At 49.9% G+C, this 22,780-nt stretch overlaps 1 protein-coding gene across 2 annotated transcripts in view; it reads right to left on the bottom strand.

Moving 5' to 3' along the window:
- Positions 1 to 22,780, bottom strand: part of KAZN (kazrin, periplakin interacting protein) — a 527,299-nt gene that overhangs the window by 5,104 nt on the left and 499,415 nt on the right. For both annotated transcript variants that reach the window (XM_018060597.1, XM_018060598.1), the window contains 4 exons: positions 14,373 to 14,604; positions 12,856 to 12,957; positions 12,183 to 12,349; positions 679 to 793 (listed from right to left, as the gene is read on the bottom strand). In XM_018060597.1, the coding sequence (XP_017916086.1) occupies positions 679 to 793; positions 12,183 to 12,349; positions 12,856 to 12,957; positions 14,373 to 14,604 (616 nt within the window). The remainder of the gene's footprint in view (positions 1 to 678; positions 794 to 12,182; positions 12,350 to 12,855; positions 12,958 to 14,372; positions 14,605 to 22,780) is intronic.

Below are 22,780 nucleotides of genomic sequence, written 5' to 3' on the forward strand. Positions count from 1 at the left end.
TTGGGGGTGATAGGACCCCCAGGCGGGAATGTACATTCTAGACTGAAAGCATCTTAACGGTGAGGATGGCCATTTATCCATGCTTATCACACATCCTCAGGACATGTCTGGGATGTACTTAGTACCCAAAACTGTCAGCTGAACGAATGGAAGATTTTGAATTACCCACTTCTGCTGTCTGTGTCTACACACCTCCGTTTAAGAGTCTGTGTTGTCTCTGAGGCCCAAATGCTCATGGTCTCATGCACCAGAGCCTCATCCGCTGCTCTTGGTCAGGCCGCTGGAGTTCCAAATCTAACGCAGTGGCCCGTAGAGTTTGGGGTGCATTGGAACCCTCTGGGCAGGCTGGCAGCATGCAGGTCCCCTTCACCTCAGAGGCTCCAGCGTCGGGAGGACCAGGTGGGTCCTGGAGTCTGCATGTTAAGCAGCCGCCTAGGTGAGTTTTATGCAGGCAGGTGAGACCCGCACTTTGAGATACAGTGTCAAAAGCCCCACAAGGCTGAGTGTGTCTTAACCATCATGTGGGTCCCTGAAGGTGGCTTCCAGGGCCCTCCTCCCAGCTGTGCGTGTGACCTGGTCCATCAACACCGCTCCACAGGGAGAGCTGGGAAAGGGTAACATGGGCCCAGACAACACAAAGGCTGGGGGACCCCCAGGGAAACACATGGAGTGACCTACCCGGCCAGCCTTGTACTTGATACCACCGCTGTTCTCCTCCTTCCCTGCCCGGGTGATGCTGGAGGCCCTCCCGGGGGGCGTTCCAAATCGCTCAGCTTCCCGGATGCCTGTGCAGCTGGGGAGACACCCATTGCAAGTCAGTGTGGGCAAGGTGGGGGGCTGTCAGCTACTGCGACCCAGAGACACAGTCACTCAGTCACTTACTCTGGTCACAATGACCACAACTGTGGTTCACTTAGTACCTCCTATGTGCCACCACTGTGCTAAGCTAAGCACTTTACAAACATAATCCCCACAGCATACCTAGAGGTCCAGCTTCCATCTCTGCTGGAGAAAAGGGGGGCACAGAGAGGTTAAGCAATCTGCCCAGGATCACACAGCTTGGAGTGTGTGAGCAAATCTTGCAGAGCCAAGATTTGAACTTTCAAAGTCTCTCTTCAGCCCCCAGGACTCTGCAAACCCTATCAGGAGAGGCAAGACATGATAGGAGAAGCCCCACATTCTAGCTCATTATGTGTAGCTTGAGAAGCATCAGGAAGGTTTCCCCCGCTTTGCATTTGAAATCTGTGTCCCCCACTGACTCGTCTGAAGTTACCCCCATCACCTCCTTCCCTGTATAAAAGCATCAAAGGCTTGTTAGACTAGGACTTGGTGACCTACAGCCAGTGGCCAAATGCAGCCAGTGGACTGAGTTTGTAAATAAAGTTTTACTGAAACCTAGTCCATTTGTTTGCACACTGTCTACAGTTGCTTTTTTGCTATCAAATCTGTTTTGATGAGCCCTGTGTTAGAATCTCAGGGATAGTGTGTACAGGGTATGGAGTTGGGGCAAAAAATTGGTTCACAGCCAGGAGTCTGGAACTTAGTTCTCCCATTTGCCTTCCTTCGCTTTTGGATTCTGGGTGAACCTCAGTGTCCCTGGGGCTCCTGTCCTTTCTTTGCCTGCAGGGTCCTCCCCAGCTAGGGCAGAGCCTTCCGCACCTCTCCTGCCAACCTCGCCAATCCCAAGACACTAATGTCCAGTTATCTTCCTTGAAGCTTTAGCTGCATTGAAATCCTGGCTTTCCTCTTTACTGGCTGTGTGACCTTGAGCTCATCACTTTGTCTCTCAAAAGCTGGGTTTCTCCTCCAGCTGTCAGGTGGAGAAGGCATTAGCCGACTTCCTCAAGTGATTGGAAGGTTAGTACTTTGGAGCTGAGCTGAGCATCTAGTGAATGGCTACAATGCTAATAACTCAAATTAACAGTTATAAATTTAATGTCGGAATTGGCTCTGGCTGATGGGCGGTCAGGAACTGGCTTCACAGGAGCGGCGAGGCTTGGCTCAGGCCACCATGGAAGTAGACACATGGAGAGAAACGAACCTTCTAACACCTGCCTCAGAGATGCTCTGCTTCTTGTGGCATTAACTTCTGCTGAGAAAGTTCAAGGGAGGGGAGGGTGCTGGGCAGGGACCCATACTGGCTGCAGATGAAGCTGAGTTCTCAGGTCCCCAGGCGCCAAGGCATCCCCAGCACAGGGAGGTTCTGGCTCTGTGGTGGGTCAGGGACCGACATGTTCAGTGATACCCATCCTCTCTCCTCCTCCTGGGGATGGAATGCCCTGGGTCTAGCAGGGAAGCTGTTCGAACTGCAGAAGCCATGACAATCTAAACTCATGCAGCCAAATCTGTTTGCTGTCTGGTGGGAAGGACATTAACCCCCCATTCCCAATTTATGGAATATTAGTCATTCCATGAGCTTGGGAGGACTCCAGAGCCCCTTCTTTGGTTTTCACTGAAAAAGAGATAGGAGTGCAGAGGGGATGTATGTCTCATCCAAGGATACATAAGACACACAGTGGCAGGGATGGAACTTGAACTTCTAGGAACAAGATCTAGACCTTTTTTTCTTCCCACCTTGTGGGGTCAATGTAAGACCGTGGACTCCACATCAGTGGCCTGGCCCCACCCCCTTAGCAGTCATGTCCCCTGAGCTGTGTACTCTGTGAAGTGGGGTTAACAACAACATTTCTCTTATAAGGTCACTGGAGGATTAAATGAGAGGACACATATAACATGCTGAGAAGGGGCTGCATATCATGAGTAGTTGCTGTGACCAACACAGGCATTGAGGGGTACAGACCTGGCTTGAATCCCCGCTCAAGGCACTGCACATCCCCTAGCTGTGCCCTTGTGTGAGCTGATTCCCTGGCTGGGTCTCAATTTCCTCATCTGTACAATGGAGTCCAGTACTCAGTTCTGGTCTTAACAGACCATACCCTGTGCAGAAAGTGGCGTCTTTGTGGTGTAGACAGAGGACCACGGGCAGCTGCTGCCCCCACTATGCTAAAACACCTTTCCTCCTGCTTTTCCACAGTGGCTAAAATCCTACCCTGTTCCTCCTGAGGATTAAAATGCAGATGCTGCAGGGACTAGGTCAAGTGCAAGGCTATGGCCCTTGGAGGCTTGAAATGGCTTACTGAGTATTCCTGGTCTCTCCATCAAACCTTGAGGGAGTGGAATGCTAGAAGGATACACCTTAATGAGGGAAGTTTCTGGAAGACAGCACCTCCATGCAATTTCTTGAGTCAACACAGAGGGCGCCTGGGGCGCTGGAAAGGCATCCTGTGTAGGTAGGAGGTGGTGGGTGAGAATCAGACTGCCAGCTGGGCGTCCTGAGAGCTGAGTCTCACCCAGTTAAACGAGGGTTTACGAGGCCCACGAGGTGCAAGATGCTTCGGTGGAGATGAGTGAAGTAGGGGAGGACAGAGTCTTAATTGGTCGCCTACTGTGTGCTGGGCATGATGCCAGGTCCTTCCTGCGTGATAGCTCCTTGAACTCACCCCACGGTTCAGGAGGAGCGATTATTCCCCTTTCAAGATGAGGGAACTGAAAAACCTCAGATGATGGAAGGGGAGCCAGAATTCAGCCCCCAAAGATCCTGCCAGGCCCTCTCCTTACAGAGGACCATGACTGCAGGCACTGACTACCCCAGGGCCTGGGCTCACAGCTCAGTGATCATCCGGGTTGGGGTGGGGCAGAATATTATAAACACCACCTTCCTGTGGGTGCCCCCAAATCTCAGTGTGCCCCCTCCCACTCCAGCTCTGGTGATCTGCCAGGTGGCCCAGGACTATTCCCCTTTGCCTGCTGCTGGGATCTCTCAGACTGGGGCCACATGCCAGGCCCAGAGGCAGAGCTGTGACAAGGCCTCTAACTCTCTGTGCTTGGGGGTTGCGTCTGTCTGAGTTCATAATGAAATCACTCTCTACGGAAACGCTAATGAGAAAACTGGAGCAAAGTGACAGAAAGCGGAGCCCCATGTAACTAACTGGAGAGGAAACAGCTCACTGAGACACTCCAGTGCCCCTGGGAGGTCAGGGCAACGGCTTCACGGGGACACTCCAGCGCCCCTGGGAGGTCAGGGCAATGGCTTCACTGAGACACTCCAGCGCTCCGGGAGGTCAGGGCAACTGCTCACTGAGACACTCCAGCATCCCTGGGAGGTCAGGGCGACGGCTTCACTGAGACACTCCAGCGCCCCTGGGAGGTCAGGGCAACGGCTTCACTGAGACACTCCAGCGCCCCTGGGAGGTCAGGGCGACGGCTTCACTGAGACACTCCAGCGCCCCTGGGAGGTCAGGGCAACTGCTCACTGGGACACTCCAGCGCCCCTGGGAGGTCAGGGCACGTGACCTGTCAGTTATCATGGGCATCTCTGCCTCAGGCACTGCGTTCACTCTGCCTCACCAGTGACACGCAGGGATGGAGGCTCAGTACAGCAGATCCACTTCATTATACACAACACAGTAGAGTGACTATCTCTTCAGTTGCTCAGTTGTGTCTGACTCTTTGTGACCCCATGGACTGCAGCACGTCAGGCTTCCCTGTCCATCACCATCTCCCGGAGCTTGCTCAAACTCATGTCCTTGAGTCAGTGATACACTCAACTATCTCATCCTCTGTCATCCCCTTCTCTTCCCACCTTCAATCTTTCCCAGTATCAGGATCTCTTCTAATGAGTCGGCTCTTTGCATCAGGTAGCCAAAGTATTGGAGCTTCGGCTTCAGCATCAGTCCTTCCAATGAATATTCAGGACTGATTTCCTTTAGGATTGACTGGTTTGATCTCCTTGCTGTCCAAGGGACGCTCAAGAGTCTTCTCCAACACCACAGTTCAAAAGCATCAGCTCTTCGGCACTCAGCCTTCTTTATGGTCCAACTCTCACATCCATATATGACTACTGGAAAAACCATAGCCTTGACTAGAGGGACCTTTGCTGGCAAAGTAATGTCTCTGCTTTTCAATGTGCTGCTTAGGTTGTTCATAGCTTTTCTTTCAAGGAGCAAGCATCTTTTAATTTCATGGCTGCAGTCACCATCTGCCGTAGTTTTGGAACCCAAGAAAATAAAGTCCCAGTTTAAAAAAATGGGGGGAAAAAAGGAAATACCCAATAATCAGAAAGAGACTTATTAACCCAGAATTTCTGGATCTAGCTATTCCACTTTGAATGTACCTAATTCCTGAGCCACTAGTAAACTTTTGTTTCAACTGAAGACTGATGTGAAAAAAAAAAAAAAAGGTTCCCGGGGAGGGCCCAGGGGCAATTAAACCACTGCCGGACAGGTCCTCTGTTGTTCTGACCACTCTTCCTGCTCTTTAGGAAAGCAGCAAAGTGTGGTGCTTTGAATCCCAGCTCCTCATTTTTTATCAGCTCCTCAGTTTTTACCTAGGCAAGATGTGTAAACTTGCTACAGTATCTCAGTTTCCTCATCTGTGAAATGGGGCTCATGCACCCACCTCCAGAATGTGGTGACAGTGTGCTAGTTTCTGAGCGTGGCCCATGGCAGAGCTCAGGAAACAGTTATGGTAGTTTGATAACCTCACCTTATAACTGCTTCTGGAGGGGGAAGGAGGAGAGAAGGGAGGGAGATGCTGGCTGACTCTTGCATCCTTGGGCATATAAAGGCACATTTTTTGGGGCTGTGGGTCATAAGACCACAGGATGGGAATGGGTATTTACAAGAAAGATGCAAAGCTTGTCTGAGGCCTAAAGCTTCAGAGGCCTAAAGGCCACTCTTCTCAGGCCTAATATTCAGAATCTGAATGAACTACAGGCTGAATCCCCCTTGACTCTGACCTTCTGTTAGTGACAGAATATACCATCCTTCAGGCCAGTGCTGGCGATGGTCATGCATTTTCATCAAGGCTTTTCTTCTGGCTCCTGTGATGCTCCAGTGAATGCCTTTGGGATAGCATGGCTACCTCCTGCATCCTTTTGGTCCACTGGTTTATTTCTCTCTCTTTTAAAAAAATTTTCTGTTTCTTTAACTTAAGCACAGTACTATGACAGAGTTAGTAGTGGACCAGTGTTCACCAAGAGAAATAATAAGTCAGTGCATGTCAAAGCAGACATCACAAGATGATGTGAGAAACTGCTCTGCCTTGACCCCTTTGGTTATATGCTTTTCAAGGCAATGAGAGGAGGCTGGAGAAGATGATGTCATATGGGAACTTAGGTAAATGTGTCTGTCTAGGAGGAGGATTGGGTGCTAATATTTTCTGTCTCCCTGGTCATGGGACATTAACACATGGTGCCTATAATCTCCCTAGATGCTTTGAGCCAACTACCCTCCTATGACTACAGGCAACACATTGACTGGGTGATGTGGGGTCACAGATGTGATCAGGGGTCACATCTCCTGGGGAGCAGAATCAGGCAATCATTAGCCCCTCTCCAGGCTTCCTAGTGTGGTGGAGGGTCAGAGGTTGATCGATTACAGCATTGCCACGGACTCCTGACTAGTCACGAGCAGGTCACAGCACCTCTCTGAAGCCTGAGGTTACGATTCTTTCTCACTTAGCTCCCTTCGTGAGGAGTAGGAGCGAGTGAAACAAGGGACGTGACAGCACTGTGTTGAAGATGACGTATGGTATTAATGTGAAGGGTTGTTGTGATGACCATCATCCTGGCCCACCCAGCCTGGGATTCAGTTGGGATGGAGTCCTGGGTTGGTCTGCAATCCTGTTGCAATGGTTCAGGATGTTTTCTCAAACTGGAATCTTTCCACCCAACCTGATCATTTTGGGAGGACTCACCCCAAAAGACCAGCACCACCTGCCCTGCCCTTTCTCTGGAAAGCTGCCCTGCCCTTCTCTCAGCAACAGAGAAGGAAAAGGAGCAAGAAAGCAGAAGACAGGATGAGATGCTGAGACCATGAAAGACATGTCCTGGGCAAAGCCCATAGATCCTGGTTAATATAAACCCAGCAGACCTTCCCAAGTGTTTCACCACCTGCCTGGGGATCACTATTTCCCTGGTGTTTGGTTTAGCTGCAGTCTCTTGTACCAACAGAAGTGGGCTCTAAAATTCCTTAGAAACTCATGGAGTTTGTCTCCTCCCAGCCAACTGCAAGTCTGCTCCCCTGGCCCATGGCAAGGTCTCAGCAAAGGGCCGCGAGGTTCCAAAATCCCACATGAAGACTTTGAGTCATCAGCTATGATGTCGACTCATGGAGAGAAGCAGCATCAAGGAAAGCAGTCCTTACAGGGAGCTTGTCTGAGCAAAGCTTGAGGTCTGGTGTTTCTAGTTCCCTGCCTGAGCAGCCTCAGACTCCTTAGAGGTAAAATGAGGAGCCTAAACTGAGTCAGTTTCCCTCTTCTTCATCCTGATACTTGCCTGCATCTAGTTCTTGAAGGAGTCTCTGACCTCCCAACAATGTAAGAAGCCACCCTATCTGTGCCCCCCCCAAAACCCCACTAGTGTTCATCCACTAATCTTAGATACCTCATAGGAGGGGGGTCAAGGGTTTAAGTATCACATGAACGCTAATGAATTAGGCACATGGCTAACATTTAGCTAGACCTATCCCTCCAGGGCTCAGAATACTTTAAGCTTGTTACAGATTGGTGGGTTCTTCCAGAAGGAAGGTAGAGGAAAGTAGAAAATTCTGAGGAGAAAAACCTTTTTCCTGACCTATCAATTCATGGCTCATGGAATAGGGTGAAAGTGAAAGTCGCTCAGTTGTGTCCAACTCTTTGCAATCCCATGGACAATACAGTCCATGGAATTCTCCAGGCCAGAATCCTGGAGTGGGTAGCCTTTCCCTTCTCCAGGGGGTCTTCCACAGGGATTGAACCCAGGTCTCTCGCATTGCAGGCGGATTCTTTACCAGCTGAGGATAGGGTGCTTGTCACAAAAACCACCTACGCATGCTTAAAATGCTGAAAATGTAGATTCCTGGGCTCTGCCAGCAGATGCTGGTCCTGCAGGTCTGAGCAGGGGTGCGGGAATATGCAGTTCACAAGAGCACTGATGATTCTGCTTGCAGGGTCTGTGAGAACTGCCTGGGCATGCGCCTGCTGTTGGCGGAGGGCGGCCCAGGGCACTTGCACCTTGTGACAGCTGCGTAATCTTGTTCTACCTGCATGACACGGGGTGTGACTCGGCTGCTCTCTGAGGCCCCACGTAGTTTGGGGATTGAGTACTCAGGCCTGATGCATAGAGCCTCCATTTGAATCTGGTGTGTTAAGTTGCTTCAGTCATGCCCAACACTTTGTGACCCTATGGACAGTAGTCTGCCAGGCTCCTCTGTCCATGGGATTCAGGCAAGAATGCTGAAATGGGTTGCCATTTCCTTCTCCAGGGGATCTTCCTGCTCCAGGGATTGACCCTGTGGCTCCTGCACTGGCAGGTGGGTTCTTTACCGCTGGCACCACCTGCTAAGTCACATCAGTCGTGTCTGACTCTGTGCGACCCCATACACGGCAGCCCACCAAACCTTTGTCCCCATGTCAGTCCTACCTGGAATAACCATGTAAACCTCTTCAGTTAAGTTCAGTTCAGTCACTCAGTCTTGTCCAACTCTTTGCGACCCCATGAATTGCAGCATGCCAGGCCTCCCTGTCCATCACCAACTCCCGGAGTTCACTCAGACTCACGTCCATCGAGTCAGTGATGCCATCCAGCCATCTCATCCTCTGTCATCCCCTTCTCCTCCGGGCCCCCAATCCCTCCCAGCATCAGAGTCTTTTCCAATGAGTCAACTCTTCGCATGAGGTGGCCAAAGTACTGGAGTTTCAGCTTTAGCATCATTCCTTCCAAAGAAATCCCAGGGTTGATCTCCTTCAGAATGGACTGGTTGGATCTCCTTGCATTCCAAGGGACTCTCAAGAGTCTTCTCCAACACCACAGTTCAAAAGCATCAATTCTTCGGCACTCAGCCTTCTTCACAGTCCAACTCTCACATCCACACATGACCACTGGGAAAACCATAGCCTTGACTAGATGGACCTTAGTCGACAAAGTAATGTCTCTGCTTTTGAATATGCTATCTAGGTTGGTCATAACTTTTCTTCCAAGGAGTAAGCATCTTTTAATTTCATGGCTGCAGTCACCATCTGCAGTGATTTTGGAGCCCAAAAAAATGAAGTCTGACACTGTCTCCACTCTTTCCCCATCTATTTCCCATGAAGTGATGGGACCAGATGCCATGATCTTATTTTTCTGAATGTTGAGCTTTAAGCCAACTTTTTCATTTTCCTCTTTCACTTTCATCAAGAGGCTTTTTAGTTCCTCTTTACTTTCTGCCACAAGGTGGTGTCATCTGCATATCTGAGGTTATTGATATTTCTCCTGGCAATCTTGATTCCAGCTTGTGTTTCTTCCAGTCCAGCGTTTCTCATGATGTACTCTGCATATAAGTTAAATAAGCAGGGTGACAATATACAGCCTTGACGTACTCCTTTTCCTATTGGAACCAGTCTGTTGTTCCATGTCCAGTTCTAACTGTTGCTTCCTGACTTGCATACAGATTTCTCAAGAGGCAGGTCAGGTGATCTGGTATTTCCATCTCTTTCAGAATTTTCCACAGTTTATTGTGATCCACACAGTCAAAGGCTTTGGCATAGTCAATAAAGCAGAAATAGATATTTTCCTGGAACTCTGTTGCTTTTTCCATGATCCAGCGGATGTTGGCAATTTGATCTCTGGTTCCTCTGCCTTTTCTGAAACCAGCTTGAACATCAGGAAGTTCACGGTTCACATATTGCTGAAGCCTGGCTTGGAGAATTTTGAGCATTACTTTACTAGCATGTGAGATGAGTGCAATTGTGCGGTAGTTTGAGCATTCTTTGGTATTGCCTTTCTTTGGGATTGGAATGAAAACTGACTTTCCCAGTCCTGTGGCCACTGCTGAGTTTTCCAAATTTGTTGGCATATTGAGTGCAGCACTTTCACAGCATTATCTTTCAGGATTTGAAATAGCTCAACTGGAATGCCATCACCTCCACTAGCTTTGTTCATAGTGATGCTTTCTAAGGCCCACTTGACTTCACATTCCAGGATGTCTGGCTTTAGATGAGTGATCACACCATCATGATTATCTGGGTCATGAAGATCTTTTTTGTACAGTTCTTCCATGTATTCTTGCCACGAATAGGCAAAGATGAATAGAGTTTTGCCAAGAAAATGCACTGGTCATAGCAAACACCCTCTTCCAACAACACAAGAGAAGACTCTACACATGGATATCACCAGATGTCCTTCTTCTGCTTCTGTTATGTCCATACCATTTCTGTCCTTTATCGAGCCCATCTTTGCATGAAATGTTCCCTTGGTATCTCTGATTTTCTTGAAGAGATCTCTAGTCTTTCCCATTCTGTTGTTTTCCTCTATTTCTTTGCATTGATCGCTGAAGAAGGCTTTCTTATCTCTTCTTGCTATTCTTTGGAACTCTGCATTCAGATGCTTGTATCTTTCCTTTTCTCCTTTGCTTTTTGCTTCTCTTCTTTTCACAGCTATTTGTAAGGCCTCCCCAGACAGCCATTTTGCTCTTTTGCATTTCTTTTCCATGGGGATGGTTTTGATCCCTGTCTCCTGTACAATGTCATGAACCTCATTCCATAGTTCATCAGGCACTCTATCTATCAGATCTAGGCCCTTAAATCTATTTCTCACTTCCACTGTATAATCATAAGGGATTTGATTTAGGTCATACCTGAATGGTCTAGCAGTTTTCCCTACTTTCTTCAATTTAAGTCTGAATTTGGTAATAAGAAGTTCATGATCTGAGCCACAGTCAGCTCCTGGTCTTGTTTTTGTTGACTGTATAGAGCTTCTCCATCTTTGGCTGCAAAGAATATAATCAATCTGATTTCGGTATTGACCATCTGGTGATGTCCATGTGTAGAGTCTTCTCTTGTGTTGTTGGAAGAGGGTGTTTGCTATGACCAGTGCATTTTCTTGGCAAAACTCTATTCGTCTTTGCCCTGCTTCATTCCGCATTCCAAGGCCAAATTTGCCTGTTACTCCAGGTGTTTCTTGACTTCCTACTTTTGCATTCCAGTCCCCTATAATGAAAAGGACATCTTTTTTGGGTGTTAGTTCTAGAAGGTCTTGTAGGTCTTCATAGAACCATTCAACTTCAGTTTCTTCAGCGTTACTGGTTGGGGCACAGACTTGGATTACCGTGATATTGAATGGTTTGCCTTGGAAACAAACAGAGATCATTCTGTCGTTTTTGAGATTGCATCCAAGTACTGCATTTCGGACTCTTTTGTTGACCATAATGGCTACTCCATTTCTTCTGAGGGATTCCTGCCCGCAGTAGTAGATATAATGGTCATCTGAGTTAAATTCACCTATTCCAGTCCATTTTAGTTTGCTGATTCCTAGAATGTCGACGTTCACTCTCGCCATCTCTTTGTTTGACCACTTCCAATTTGCCTTGATTCATGGACCTGACATTCCAGGTTCCTATGCAATATTGCTCTTTACAGCATCAGACCTTGCTTCTATCATCAGTCACATCCACAGCTGGGTATTGTTTTTGCTTTGGCTCCATCCTTTCATTCTTTCTGGAGTTATTTCTCCACTGATCTCCAGTAGCATATTGGGCACCTACTGACCTGGGGAGTTCCTCTTTCAGTATCCTATCATTTTGCCTTTTCATACTGTTCATGTAAACCTCTTAGGCCAGTGCAAATCCTCCTCAGCTCAAACCCCACACTCACATGGTCTTCCTCATACATGCTGACCTTTCTCCCTTCTCTAAATGCCCAGTTTTTTTTTTTTTCTGTGTGTGTGTGTGTGTGTGTGTGTACGTGTGAGCAATCAGTTGTGTCTGACTCTTTGCGACCCCATGGACTGTAGCCCACCAGGTTTCTCTGTCCATGAAATTCTCCAGGCAAGAATATTCCACTGGAGTGGCTTGCCATTTCCTACCCAGGGATCCATCCGTGGGTCTCTTGCCTCTTCTGTACTGGCAGGCAGATTCTTCACCGCGAGAGCCACCTGGGAAGCACCACACACTTTATTCAAAAGCTGATTGACTCCTCCTTTACCTCTTTCTAGTTTATGACATTGAGGCTAAAGCACTTCACTTGTCTGAGCCTGGATCCGTAAAATAAGAACGCTGTGTTGCAAAGGAACAAGGGGGACCCAGGAAGCGCACGGCCGGGACCAACTGGAAGTCACTACCATCTGCTTCGAAAGCCGGAAGCTGCTGCCTGCAGCCCACACTCACTTGGCCGGGTGGAAGATGGCGCTCATCTCCTCCGCCAGGTGCCTCCGGAGGATGTGCTTCCCGCTGGGGATGCCCAGGGCGGTGGCCATGGCCTCAGCGTTGAACGTGGGTTCCAGCACCAGCACGGCGCCGTGGACGCCACTGTTGGTCAGGTTGTCTGCGTACTCCTGAGGGCAAGGCACGGGGCTGGTGAGCCTGGGGGGCCGTCCCGCTGGCCTGAGGGCGGGGATACCCCAGGGGGAACATGTCCTCAAGAGCAAGGGCTTGACCCCGCCCCTTGGGGACTAGTGTATTTAATCCTCAGGGGAACCCCAGCCTCACTCTTTTTAGGGCCTTCAGAATAGCGACTGGACTATTTTGTCACTGATAGACCCCAGACCTAGGCAGGCGGCCCATAAATGCTTGTTGAGGGAGAAGATGGCTGTGGATTCAACCCCCTACTGACTTCAGAGAGCGAGGATGGCTCAGCATCCGCACCCTCACTATGGGATGGGAAGGGGTGGGCAGGGAAGTAGTTCTGGCCTCTTGAGTGACAGGAAGCAGGCTCTTCTTGCCAGCCTGGGAAATGATGCCCAGCCCACACAAAGATGGATACTGAATTTGCATACAGACTGGCATGGGATTTGCATATGGCCAAGAGTCACCACCCCCCACGCCCGCCATCACCCCTCACCTTCAAGTCAATGTCTCGCACCCATTTGAGCACCCGCTGGTTGGTCCAGACCACGGGGTCTATGTTCTGTGTCTCGCAGCGGGCCCGGCGCTCCTGGAGAGCCTGTGGGGAGGGAGAGTGGGTCAGCTGGGGGTCAAAAGGGGCATGGCGAGATCACATACAGAGAGAGGTTTCTGTGGTGCTGGCAGGGACCTCGGCATGCTGATGTGAGGGGTCCTGGCCAGATCACCCACGGCTGCTCTAGCCATGTCAATCCTTTCCTTCTGGGAAATGGGGAGAAGCCCACTTCCAGGGATGGAGGAGCCTGGAGGCAGAGCCACCTGCATGCAGAGTGTGGGGCCAGATGGGACCCAGGGCAGCTGCCTAGTTTGTGTAGCCCAGCCCCCACCTGCCTAGTTTGTATAGCCCACCCCTGCTCACCTGATCTGAGTAGGGCCTCAGCGCATGTCTCTTGAGGGATGCGCCAAATGAGGCTGCCTATTTCCACACTTCACCGTCACGTTCTTCCCACACATCACCTCCTGTACCCGACTGGGGCTCACAGGGGGCCAGGGCCTGTGTCCTCATCACTTCCTGTGCCCAGGGCTCTGGCTTGGGTGTTTGAGAAGGCCAAAAAGCTCCCTCTTCTGTCCCTCTCTCCCTGACCCTGAACTATTTGTGCTCTGACAGTGCTCTGAGAAGAGTAAGCCCTTTGCACTCAGCCCCGGCAGCCCAAGCCCCTCCCGAGGAGGAGTAGCTGGGGAGACGTACTAGGCTTGGGGGAAGCTGAAGCAGACACCCTGTGCTCTCTGGCTTGGCAGCGATCAGAACAAGGGGCACTCAGAGTCTAAACTCTACAGTGTGCCCCCCAGCCCCCTGGTTACCTGTCAGCATCCATATTCACTCCTCCACCTCAAACGCAGCACAGAAACACACAGGACTCTCAGCTCTGCTGCCACAGATCTATCTTCTGGGTCTTAGTCTATGCTATTCCCTTGCTAGATTGCTTTTCCCCTCGTACCTTCTATTGACTGATAACCCGGAATTCCTCCCTTCAGGTCTCAGTTAAGCTGTCACTATCACTGGAAAGGCTTCTCTTGTCCCTCTAAAAGCTTTTCCTCTGGATTTTCATAAAACCCTGGGCTTCCCTCATTGGGACAACCTTCCATGATGTTGTGGCCACAAGCTTCTTCGTGGTTGCCCCCGATATGCAGTGAGTTCCTGGAGAATGAGTGTTTCCCTTTTCTTCTGAATTGAGCACAGGGTCTGGTCCATCCCTAATAAGCAGTTGTTGAAAGGAGGGAGGGGGAAAGAAAGGGATGGATGCGTGGATTGATGGAAAGGTGGATGGATGGATGGATGGAGAGATGCATGGATGGAGAGATACGTGGATGGGCAGAGAGTGGATGCATGGAATGATGGACAGGCGGGTGGATGGATGCAGAGACGCATGGATGGGCAGATGGTTGGATGGACAGACAGCGGATTCCAGAAGGGAAAGCAGGGCTGCGGAAGGTGCCCTGCCCCCTGGTTCTCACCTCCCTGCTGAAGTTCACTTGGTACAGCAGCTCAATCCCCAGCAGGATGCTGACCTGGTGGAACTTCTTGGACACATTCAGGTGCTTCTCCAGGTCCCGCTTCATCAGGGAGTTCAGCATCCGCCCGTCAACCAGGTGGTTTTGGAAGGCCTGGGAGTACTGGGACAGGCCGATGTCGTTGAGCCAGGCCTTGGCCACCCAGTGATGGTCCAGGTCAGCGGCTTTGGACAGGCTGGTGAGGAGAGACACAGCCGGAGAGAGGGATGGGTGGGGAAAGGTGGCAGAAACAGAGAGACGGGGAGAAATGGGGCAGAGATGACCAGAGAGAGAAGCAAAACATGGGGTGAGGGGGACCAAGAAAGTCACAGAGATAGATAGGAACAGTGATGGAGAGACACAGAGAGAGACAGGGCAGCAGGGGGAGAGGCAGACGCAGGGGAGAGAGAGGAGGAGACAGGGAGAGACATGGGGAAAGAGGGACACAGAGGGGAGAGAGACAGGGAGAGACATGGGGAGAGAGGGACACAGAGGGGAGAGACAGGGAGAGACATGGGGAGAGAGGGACACAGAGGGGAGAGACAGGGAGAGACATGGGGAGAGAGGGACACAGAGGGGAGAGACAGGGAGAGACATGGGGAGAGAGGGACACAGAGGGGAGAGACAGGGAGAGACATGGGGAGAGAGGGACACAGAGGGGAGAGAGACAGGGAGAGACCTGGGGAGAGAGGGACACAGAGGGGAGAGACAGGGAGAGACATGGGGAGAGAGGGACACAGAGGGGAGAGAGACAGGGAGAGACATGGGGAGAGAGGGACACAGAGGGGAGAGAGACAGGGAGAGACATGGGGAGAGAGGGACACAGAGGGGAGAGACAGACGGGGGGGTGCAGAGACAGACAGGGGAGGCAGAGACAGAGGGGGAGAAAGACGCAGGGCGCGAGCCCAGAAGAATAACAAAGAATCAACAGACAGAGGGTCCAGGAAGAGGAAAGGCCACATTCAGACACGCTGAGAGCGGGAAGGGCAGGGACAGAGCCGCAGGAATGGACGCAGCAGTAAGCAGCGCCTCTGGGCACCGGGTACCTCCCGACCCCCGCCCCGCGCCACCCCCATCCCAGAGGCCACTGCAGAATCCCGGAGGCCCACAGAACCTCGTCTGGGTCCAGTCTCTCCTTGGACTTCGCCCAGAGTCACAGAGTGGCACGTCTTGGAATCAGATTTAAACCCCCAGTTTTGCTTATTCCAACTCCTCTCCTCACCACCGTACCTTAGGTTTTCTGTATCCCACACTGAACTTTGCCCAGTGCCGAATGTGTGCGTGTGTAGTAGGTGCACAAGAATACTTCCCGAGTGGACAAAAGGATGGTCTCCTCAGCTGTTATTCCCCTGTTCACCACAGGGTGGCAGCCTCGAAGAAGGAATGAGGACAGTGCCTCCCACCTGCGGAAGGACTTTAAAAAATGAACTGAGGTAATGCCAGGCTTCAACAATACCTGAACCGTGAGCTTCCAGATGTTCAAGCTGGATTTAGAAAAGGCAGAGGAATCAGAGATCAAATTGCCAACATCGTTGGATCATCAAAAAACGAAGAGAGTTCCAGAAAAACATCTATTTCTGCTTTATTGACCGTGCCAAAGCCTTTGACTGTGTGAATCACAAAAACTGTGGAAAATTCTTAAAGAGATGGGAATACCAGACCAGCTGACCTGCCTCCTGAGAAGTCTCTGTATACAGGTCAAGAAGCAACGGTTAGACCTGGACATGGAACAACAGACTGGTTCCAAATAGGAAAAGGAGTACGTCAAGGCTGTATATTGTCATCCTGCTTATTTAACTTCTACACAGAGTACATCATGTGAAATGCCGGGCTGGAGACGCACAAGCTGGAATCAAGATTGCCAGGAAAAATATCAATAACCTCAGATATGCAGATGACACCACCCTCATGGCAGAAAGTGAAGAACTAAAGAGCCTGTTGATGAAAATAAAAGAGGAGAGTGAAAAAGTTGGCTTAAAGCTCAACATTCAGAAAAATAAGATCATGGCATCTGGTCCCATCACTTCATGGCAGGTAGATGGAGAAACAATGGAAACAGTGACAGACTTTATTTTGGGGCAGATGGTGACTGCAGCCATGAAATTAAGTGACACTTGCTCCTTGGAAGAAAAGCTGTGACCAACCTAGACAGCATATTAAAAAGCAGAGACATTACTTTGCCAACAAAGGTCCGTCTAGTCAAAGGTATGGTTTTTCCAGTAGTCATGTATGGATGTGAGAGTTGGACTATAAAGAAAGCTGAGCGCCAAAGAATTGATGCTTTTGAGCTATGGTGTTGGAGATAGCTCTTGAGAGTCCCTTGGACTGCAAGGAGATCCAATCAGTCAATCCTAAAGGAAATCAGTTCTGAATATTCATTGGAAGGACTGATGATAAAACTCCAATACTTTGGCCACCTGATTAGAAGAACTGACTCATTGGAAAAGACCCTGATGCTGGGAAAGATTGAAGGCAGGAGGAGGAGGGGACAACAGAGGATGAGATGGCTGGATGGCATCACTGACTCAATGGACATGAATTTGAGTAAGCTCTGGGAAGTGGTGATGGACAGGGAAGCCTGGCATGCTGCAGTCCATGGGGTCGCAAAGAGTCAGACACAACTGAGTGACTGAACTGAACTGAATGCCAGGCAGTGAACTGTATTGCCTAAGTGGGAGCCTTGGGGGACCATGAAGGGATCTGGATGTGAAATGGAAATGATGGGCCTACAGAGTGACACTGCCCCCCACAGCTGGCAGAAGGAGCACCCCAAACCCACTCCCCGTGGGGAGGTAGAGTGGAGACTGTGAGGAGAGCACCCTACTGGCCAAGCTGGAGACGTGGGTGGGCTTTTCCACCCGCTGTGACTCAGCTTCCTCCTTTCTCCTCTCCTCTGCTCGCTCTAGGCACCATCATCTCTCCCCTGAACTTCGCCCTCTCACTGGTCTCCATGCCTCTAGAGCCCCTCTAGTCTCTTCCCCAGGGTGGAGCTAGCGGATCATGCCGCTGCTCCTGCTGGTGTCCTCCGGGGCTCCTTGCTTCCTTCCTTCCAAGAATGTGTATTGAGCTCTGTATCTGGGTAGATGCTGCCTTATAATGGGCACGTCTTCCCTCCTCACCCCTTCCTTTCTCCACCCCTACACTCTCCAGTCTCTGGCTGACATCCATTTCTAGGGCTCCAGATCACATCTGTTAACAGACACTCCCAATTCATAACTCTCCTCCCTCTTCTGAGCCTGAGATCCTAATGGGCTGCTCTCTTGACATCTCCTGGCTGTCCCAGGCATCTCAGACTTAACAAGCCCCAGATGACATGCCCGTCCTGTCTCCCAGTTCCAGGCTCTCACTTGCCCTGCCTCTCCCCTCCCCCACCCTGTCCATCTATCAACCACTCTGGTCAGTGTGTCTGTCCCCTTGCCTCCTTTTCTGGGGTCAAGTCATGGCCACCTCTGGCATAGATTTCTGCAACTGCCTCCTGACTGCCCCCACCCCATCCATTTGCTCCTTCTAATCCATTTCCCCTGTGGGTGCCAGATGGCCTTTTAAATATATCCATCAGATCATGTCACCCCTCTACTTAAAACCCTCTCTCAGAGGAACCTTTAATGCATATTACTAAGTGAAAGAAGCCAGCCTGAAAAGGCTACATACTGTATGATTCCAACAGTATGACGTTCTGGAAGAGACACAACTACGGAGACAGCAAGACGACCAGTGGTTTCCAGGGTTTGAGGGAGAGGGAGGGATGACTAGGTGGAGCAGAGAGGATTTTTAGGGAGGTGAAACTATTCAGTGTTGTATGGTAATGATGGACGCACTCTACTGCATGTTTGTCCAAATCCACAGAATACACAGCACCGAGAGTGAACCCTAATGTAAACTACGGACTTTGGGTAACAATGGTGTGTCAGTGTCCGTTCCGCTGAAACAAATGTTCCATCTGGTGGGGGATGATGATAACGGGGGAGGCCACGCATGTGTGAGGGCAAGAGGTTCACGCGAAATCTCTAACTTTCCCTCCGTTTTGCTGTGAAACTAAAACTGCTCTAAAAAATAAAGTCTTTAGAAATGGGGGAAGAAACAAAGACTTTTTTAAGCAAGCAAAATTCAAAGAATTCATCATCAGAGGAATGAACTATAAGAAATGTAAAAGGCATTTCTTTAGGAGGAAAGAAAATATTAATAATAATCACATGGAAATTTGGACTCCACAAAAGAATAAAGAGAAGTCCTAAACCTCAGCAATACTCCAATACTTTGGCCACCTGATGTGAAGGGCTGATTCATTGGAAAAGACCCTGATGCTGGGAAAGCTTGAAAGCAGGAGGAGAAGGACAGAGGATGAGAAGGCTGGATGGCATCATGGACTCAATGGACATGCTGCTGCTGCTCCTAAGTCGTGTCAGTTGTGTCCAACTCTGTGTGACCCTACAGACGGCAGCCCACCAGGCTCCCCCGTCCCTCGGATTCTCCAGGCAAGAACACTGGAGTGGGTTGCCATTTCCTTTTCCAGTGCATGAAAGTGAAAAGTGAAAGGGAAGTCGCTCAGTCGTGTCCGACTCTTAGTGACCTCATGGACTGCAGCCCACCAGGCTCCTCCATCCATGGGGTTTTTCAGGCAAGAGTACTGGAGTGGGGTGCTATTGCCTTCTCTGGACATGACCGAGTGACTGAACAATAGGACTCAAGAAAAAAACCAAACAACCTGATTCAGAAATGGGTAAAGGACTTGAAGAGACATTTCTGCAAAGAAGATATAAAGATGACCAACAGGCTCATGGAAAAATGCTCAGTATCACTAATCATTGTGTGTCTGTGCATGTGTGCTTACATGCTCGGTTGTGTCCGACTCTTTGTGACCCCTTGGACGGTAGCCTGCCAGGCTCTCCTGTCCATGGAATTTTCCAGGTAAGAATATTTGAGAGGGTTGTCATTTCCTACTCCAGGGGATAATCCTGACCCAGGGGCCGAACCCAAGTTACCTCAGGTGTATTCTTTACCACTACACCACCTAGGAAGCCCTTCACTAATCATTAGGGAAATGCAAACCGAAACTATGATAAAATACCACTTCATACTCATTAGGATGGCCACTGTTAAAGAAAACAAGTGTTGGCAAGGATGTGGAAAAATTGGAACCCTTGTGCACTGTTTGTGAGGACGTACAGTGGTACGGTAGCTGCAGAAAACAGTATGACACCTCTGCAGAAAAGTAAAAATAGAATTAGCATGCTGCTGCTGCTGCTGCGTCGCTTCAGTCGTGTCCGACTCTGTGCGATCCCATAGACAGCAGCCCACCAGGCTCCCCCATCCCTGGGATTCTCCAGGCAAGAACACTGGAGTGGGTTGCCATTACCATATGATTCGGCAATTCCACTTTTGAGTGTATATCCAAAAGTATTGAAATTTGGGCCTTGAAGAGATATCAGCACACCGTGTGTTCATAGCAGCACTATTTACAAGAGCTAAAAGGTAGAAGCAACTCAAGTATCCATAGATGGATGAACAGATAAACAAACTGGGCTTGTATTCAGCCCCAGTGGAGCAGTATTCAACCTTAAAAAGGCTGACACTACACACAGATGAATCTTGAGCACATTATGATAATGAAATAAGCCGGTCACAAAAAGGCAAATACTGTGTGACTCCACTTATGTGAGGAACTTGAGAGTAGCCAGATTCAAAAGTAGAATGACGGTTGGTGGCTTGCTTGGGGAAGAGGAGAATGGAGAGTTAGTGTTTAACGGGGAAAGAGTTTCAGTTTTATAAGATGGAAAGAGGTTTTGGAATGGATGGTGGTGATGGCTGCACAACAATGTGAATGTTGTAACACTGCTGAGTGAGTGAGTGAGAGCCCCTCAGTTGTGTCCGACTGTTTGCGACCCCATGGACTATACAGTCCATGGAATTCTCCAGGCCAGAATACTGGAGCGGGTCGCCTTTCCCTTCTCCAGGGGATCTTCCCAACCCAGGGACTGAACCCAGGCCTCCCGCATTGCAGGAGGATTCTTTACCAGCTGAGCCACAGGGAAGCCCAAGAACACTGGAGTGGGTAGCCTATCCCTTCTCCCGCAGATCTTCCTGACCCAGGAATCAAATCGGAGTCTCCTGCATTGCAGGTGGATTCTTTACCAGGGAAACCAGTAAAGTAACACTGCTGAATTGTACTCTAAAAAAAGATTAAGGTGGTACATTTTATGGGTATTTTACCACAATAAAACTTTTTTGAAGAAGAAGATTCGAAATGGTAAATTATCTTGGTCAATATTTTCCTTATTTGCTAATCTTCAAAGATAATGGCCAGTTCAAAAAAATAATAATAACAATGTATTATGGCGCATACGTGTGTGTATGAATGATGGCACAATGGCAGAAGGAAAAAAGCATGTTATACTACACACAAAGTTAGATAACATTATTTGAAGATAGTGTTAAGTGAAGTGTGTATATTGTAAACTATAGAGCAATAATTAAAAGAAGTATAGTTCAACACTCAATTAATGAAAAGTCAGTAACAGTATTCTCTGGTGGTCCAGTGGTGAGGACTCCGTGCTTCCACCACAGCACAGGCTCAACCCCTGGTCAGTGAACAAAGATCCCTATCCCACTCACACACACACACACACACACACACACACACACACACACACACACACACACACAAGTGGTCAAAAAATAAAGAGTCCATAAGAGGGAAAAAGAACAATAGATTTAAATAAAACAAAGAAACTCTCCCATGGCGCCCTTTGCAGAGATGAAATCAGAAGTCCTCAGGGTGGCCTCACAGGGTGCAGGCTCCCCCTCCCACCGGGCTGCAGCTGGGAGCACTTCTGGGATGCGTCGTGCTCGTCCTCAGATGGCGCGGTCTCTGCCTGCCAGGCGCCCATACTCTCCCAGCCCTGCCTGGGCCCTCTCCTCCCCGCTAGGCGTCAGCTCCCATGTTGCAGAGGCTGCCTGTGTGCTGAGCTGCTCCCTGACCTGTTTGCTCTGCCTCTTGAAGAGTTCCCTTCAGAGCCGCATCACACATGGAACTTGACAAATGCCTTACCTGAGCACAGGGACTGTTCTCTAGGCTGAGTCAGACTCAGGCTGCAAGCATAGTAGCAGACACTTCACTGGAAGACGGACTGAGAGCAGGAAGGTGGGCTCCTGGCTTTGCTCCCCTCCTCTTGCCCCTCAGCCTCCCAGAACCTCTGAATCTGCCCCCAAAGAGCCAGGACCTCCCCACCTCCAGGCCTCTCATCCCACCCTCTTCCCCTGCTTAACTCCTGTGAGACTCTGCTGAGATGTGGTTCTCCCTAAAGCCTCAGGTCCCCTGTGCTAGGTCAGGACCCTTCCTGGTGCCCAGAGTCTCTGTGGAGCCCTTGCACTGTCCTGCTGGGTGATTGCTGCTCAGCAGGCCAGCAGCCCACTCGACCATCAGTTTCTGGAGGGCAGGACTGGGGGTGGTGCATGAGGCTCTCCACCTGGCTAATGCCCCGGAGCTTCTGATTTAGAGTCCAGTGGGCTTCCCAGGTGACACTAGTGATAAAGAAGCCACCTGCCAACACAAGTTAGACATAAGAGATGCAGGTTCGATCCCTGGGTCAGGAAGATTCCCCTGGAGGAGAGCACGGCAATCCACTCCAGTATTCTTGCCTGGAAAATCCCATGGACAGAGGAGCCTGGTGGGCTAGAGTCCATAGGGTCGCACAGAGTCAGATATGACTGAAGCGGCAGCACGCACATAAGCATGCATGCAAGGAAGACAGCAAGGCCAGGCGAGGTGGGGGGGCACCAGCTCCAGTCTTCCAGGAGGCTCCCCGAAACCTAGCTCCCAAGCTGGAATCTTCTGGCCAAAACAAGCTCCCTTTGAAGATGGGAAGGTGCTTGAGTGTCCCGCTGCAGCCTCATCCCTTTAGAGGGACCCTTGCTAGGCCCAGCTGTTGTTGGTTTCTTGCCCAGGGAAGGGGCTGAAGTTCCTGGCCTCTGAATCATATGCTGTTGGGGCTTTGATAGGAACTAGAAGACTTCTTTTCCCTCTGAAGGAAGGGTCTGCTCGGCAAATCAGTGGTGCATCAGGATGTGGGGTGCAGGATGGGAGGAGGCACCTTGCTTAACCTATTTGAGGTCCATTTATAATCAGCAATATCCAGCTGCATGCTGATAATTAATGCAAGCCTGCCCTTCCAAACAGTTCTCTTTTCATTAAAGTTGTCCCCATGGGGCCTCGGTTTGGCAACACTTGCCCAGCTGTCGGTGTGAGCTACTGTAAGTGCCGAAGGTGAATAAAACAGGATGACTTTAAAAGTAATTCAAACATTTTATAAAATTTGACACTGATGCTCCCCAAACAGGAAACAGGTCAGATCTTGAAATGTGAGTTTGGGCAC

This window comes from Capra hircus, chromosome 16 (genome assembly GCF_001704415.2).
Source record: "Capra hircus breed San Clemente chromosome 16, ASM170441v1, whole genome shotgun sequence".
Taxonomy (NCBI): Eukaryota; Metazoa; Chordata; class Mammalia; order Artiodactyla; family Bovidae; genus Capra; species Capra hircus.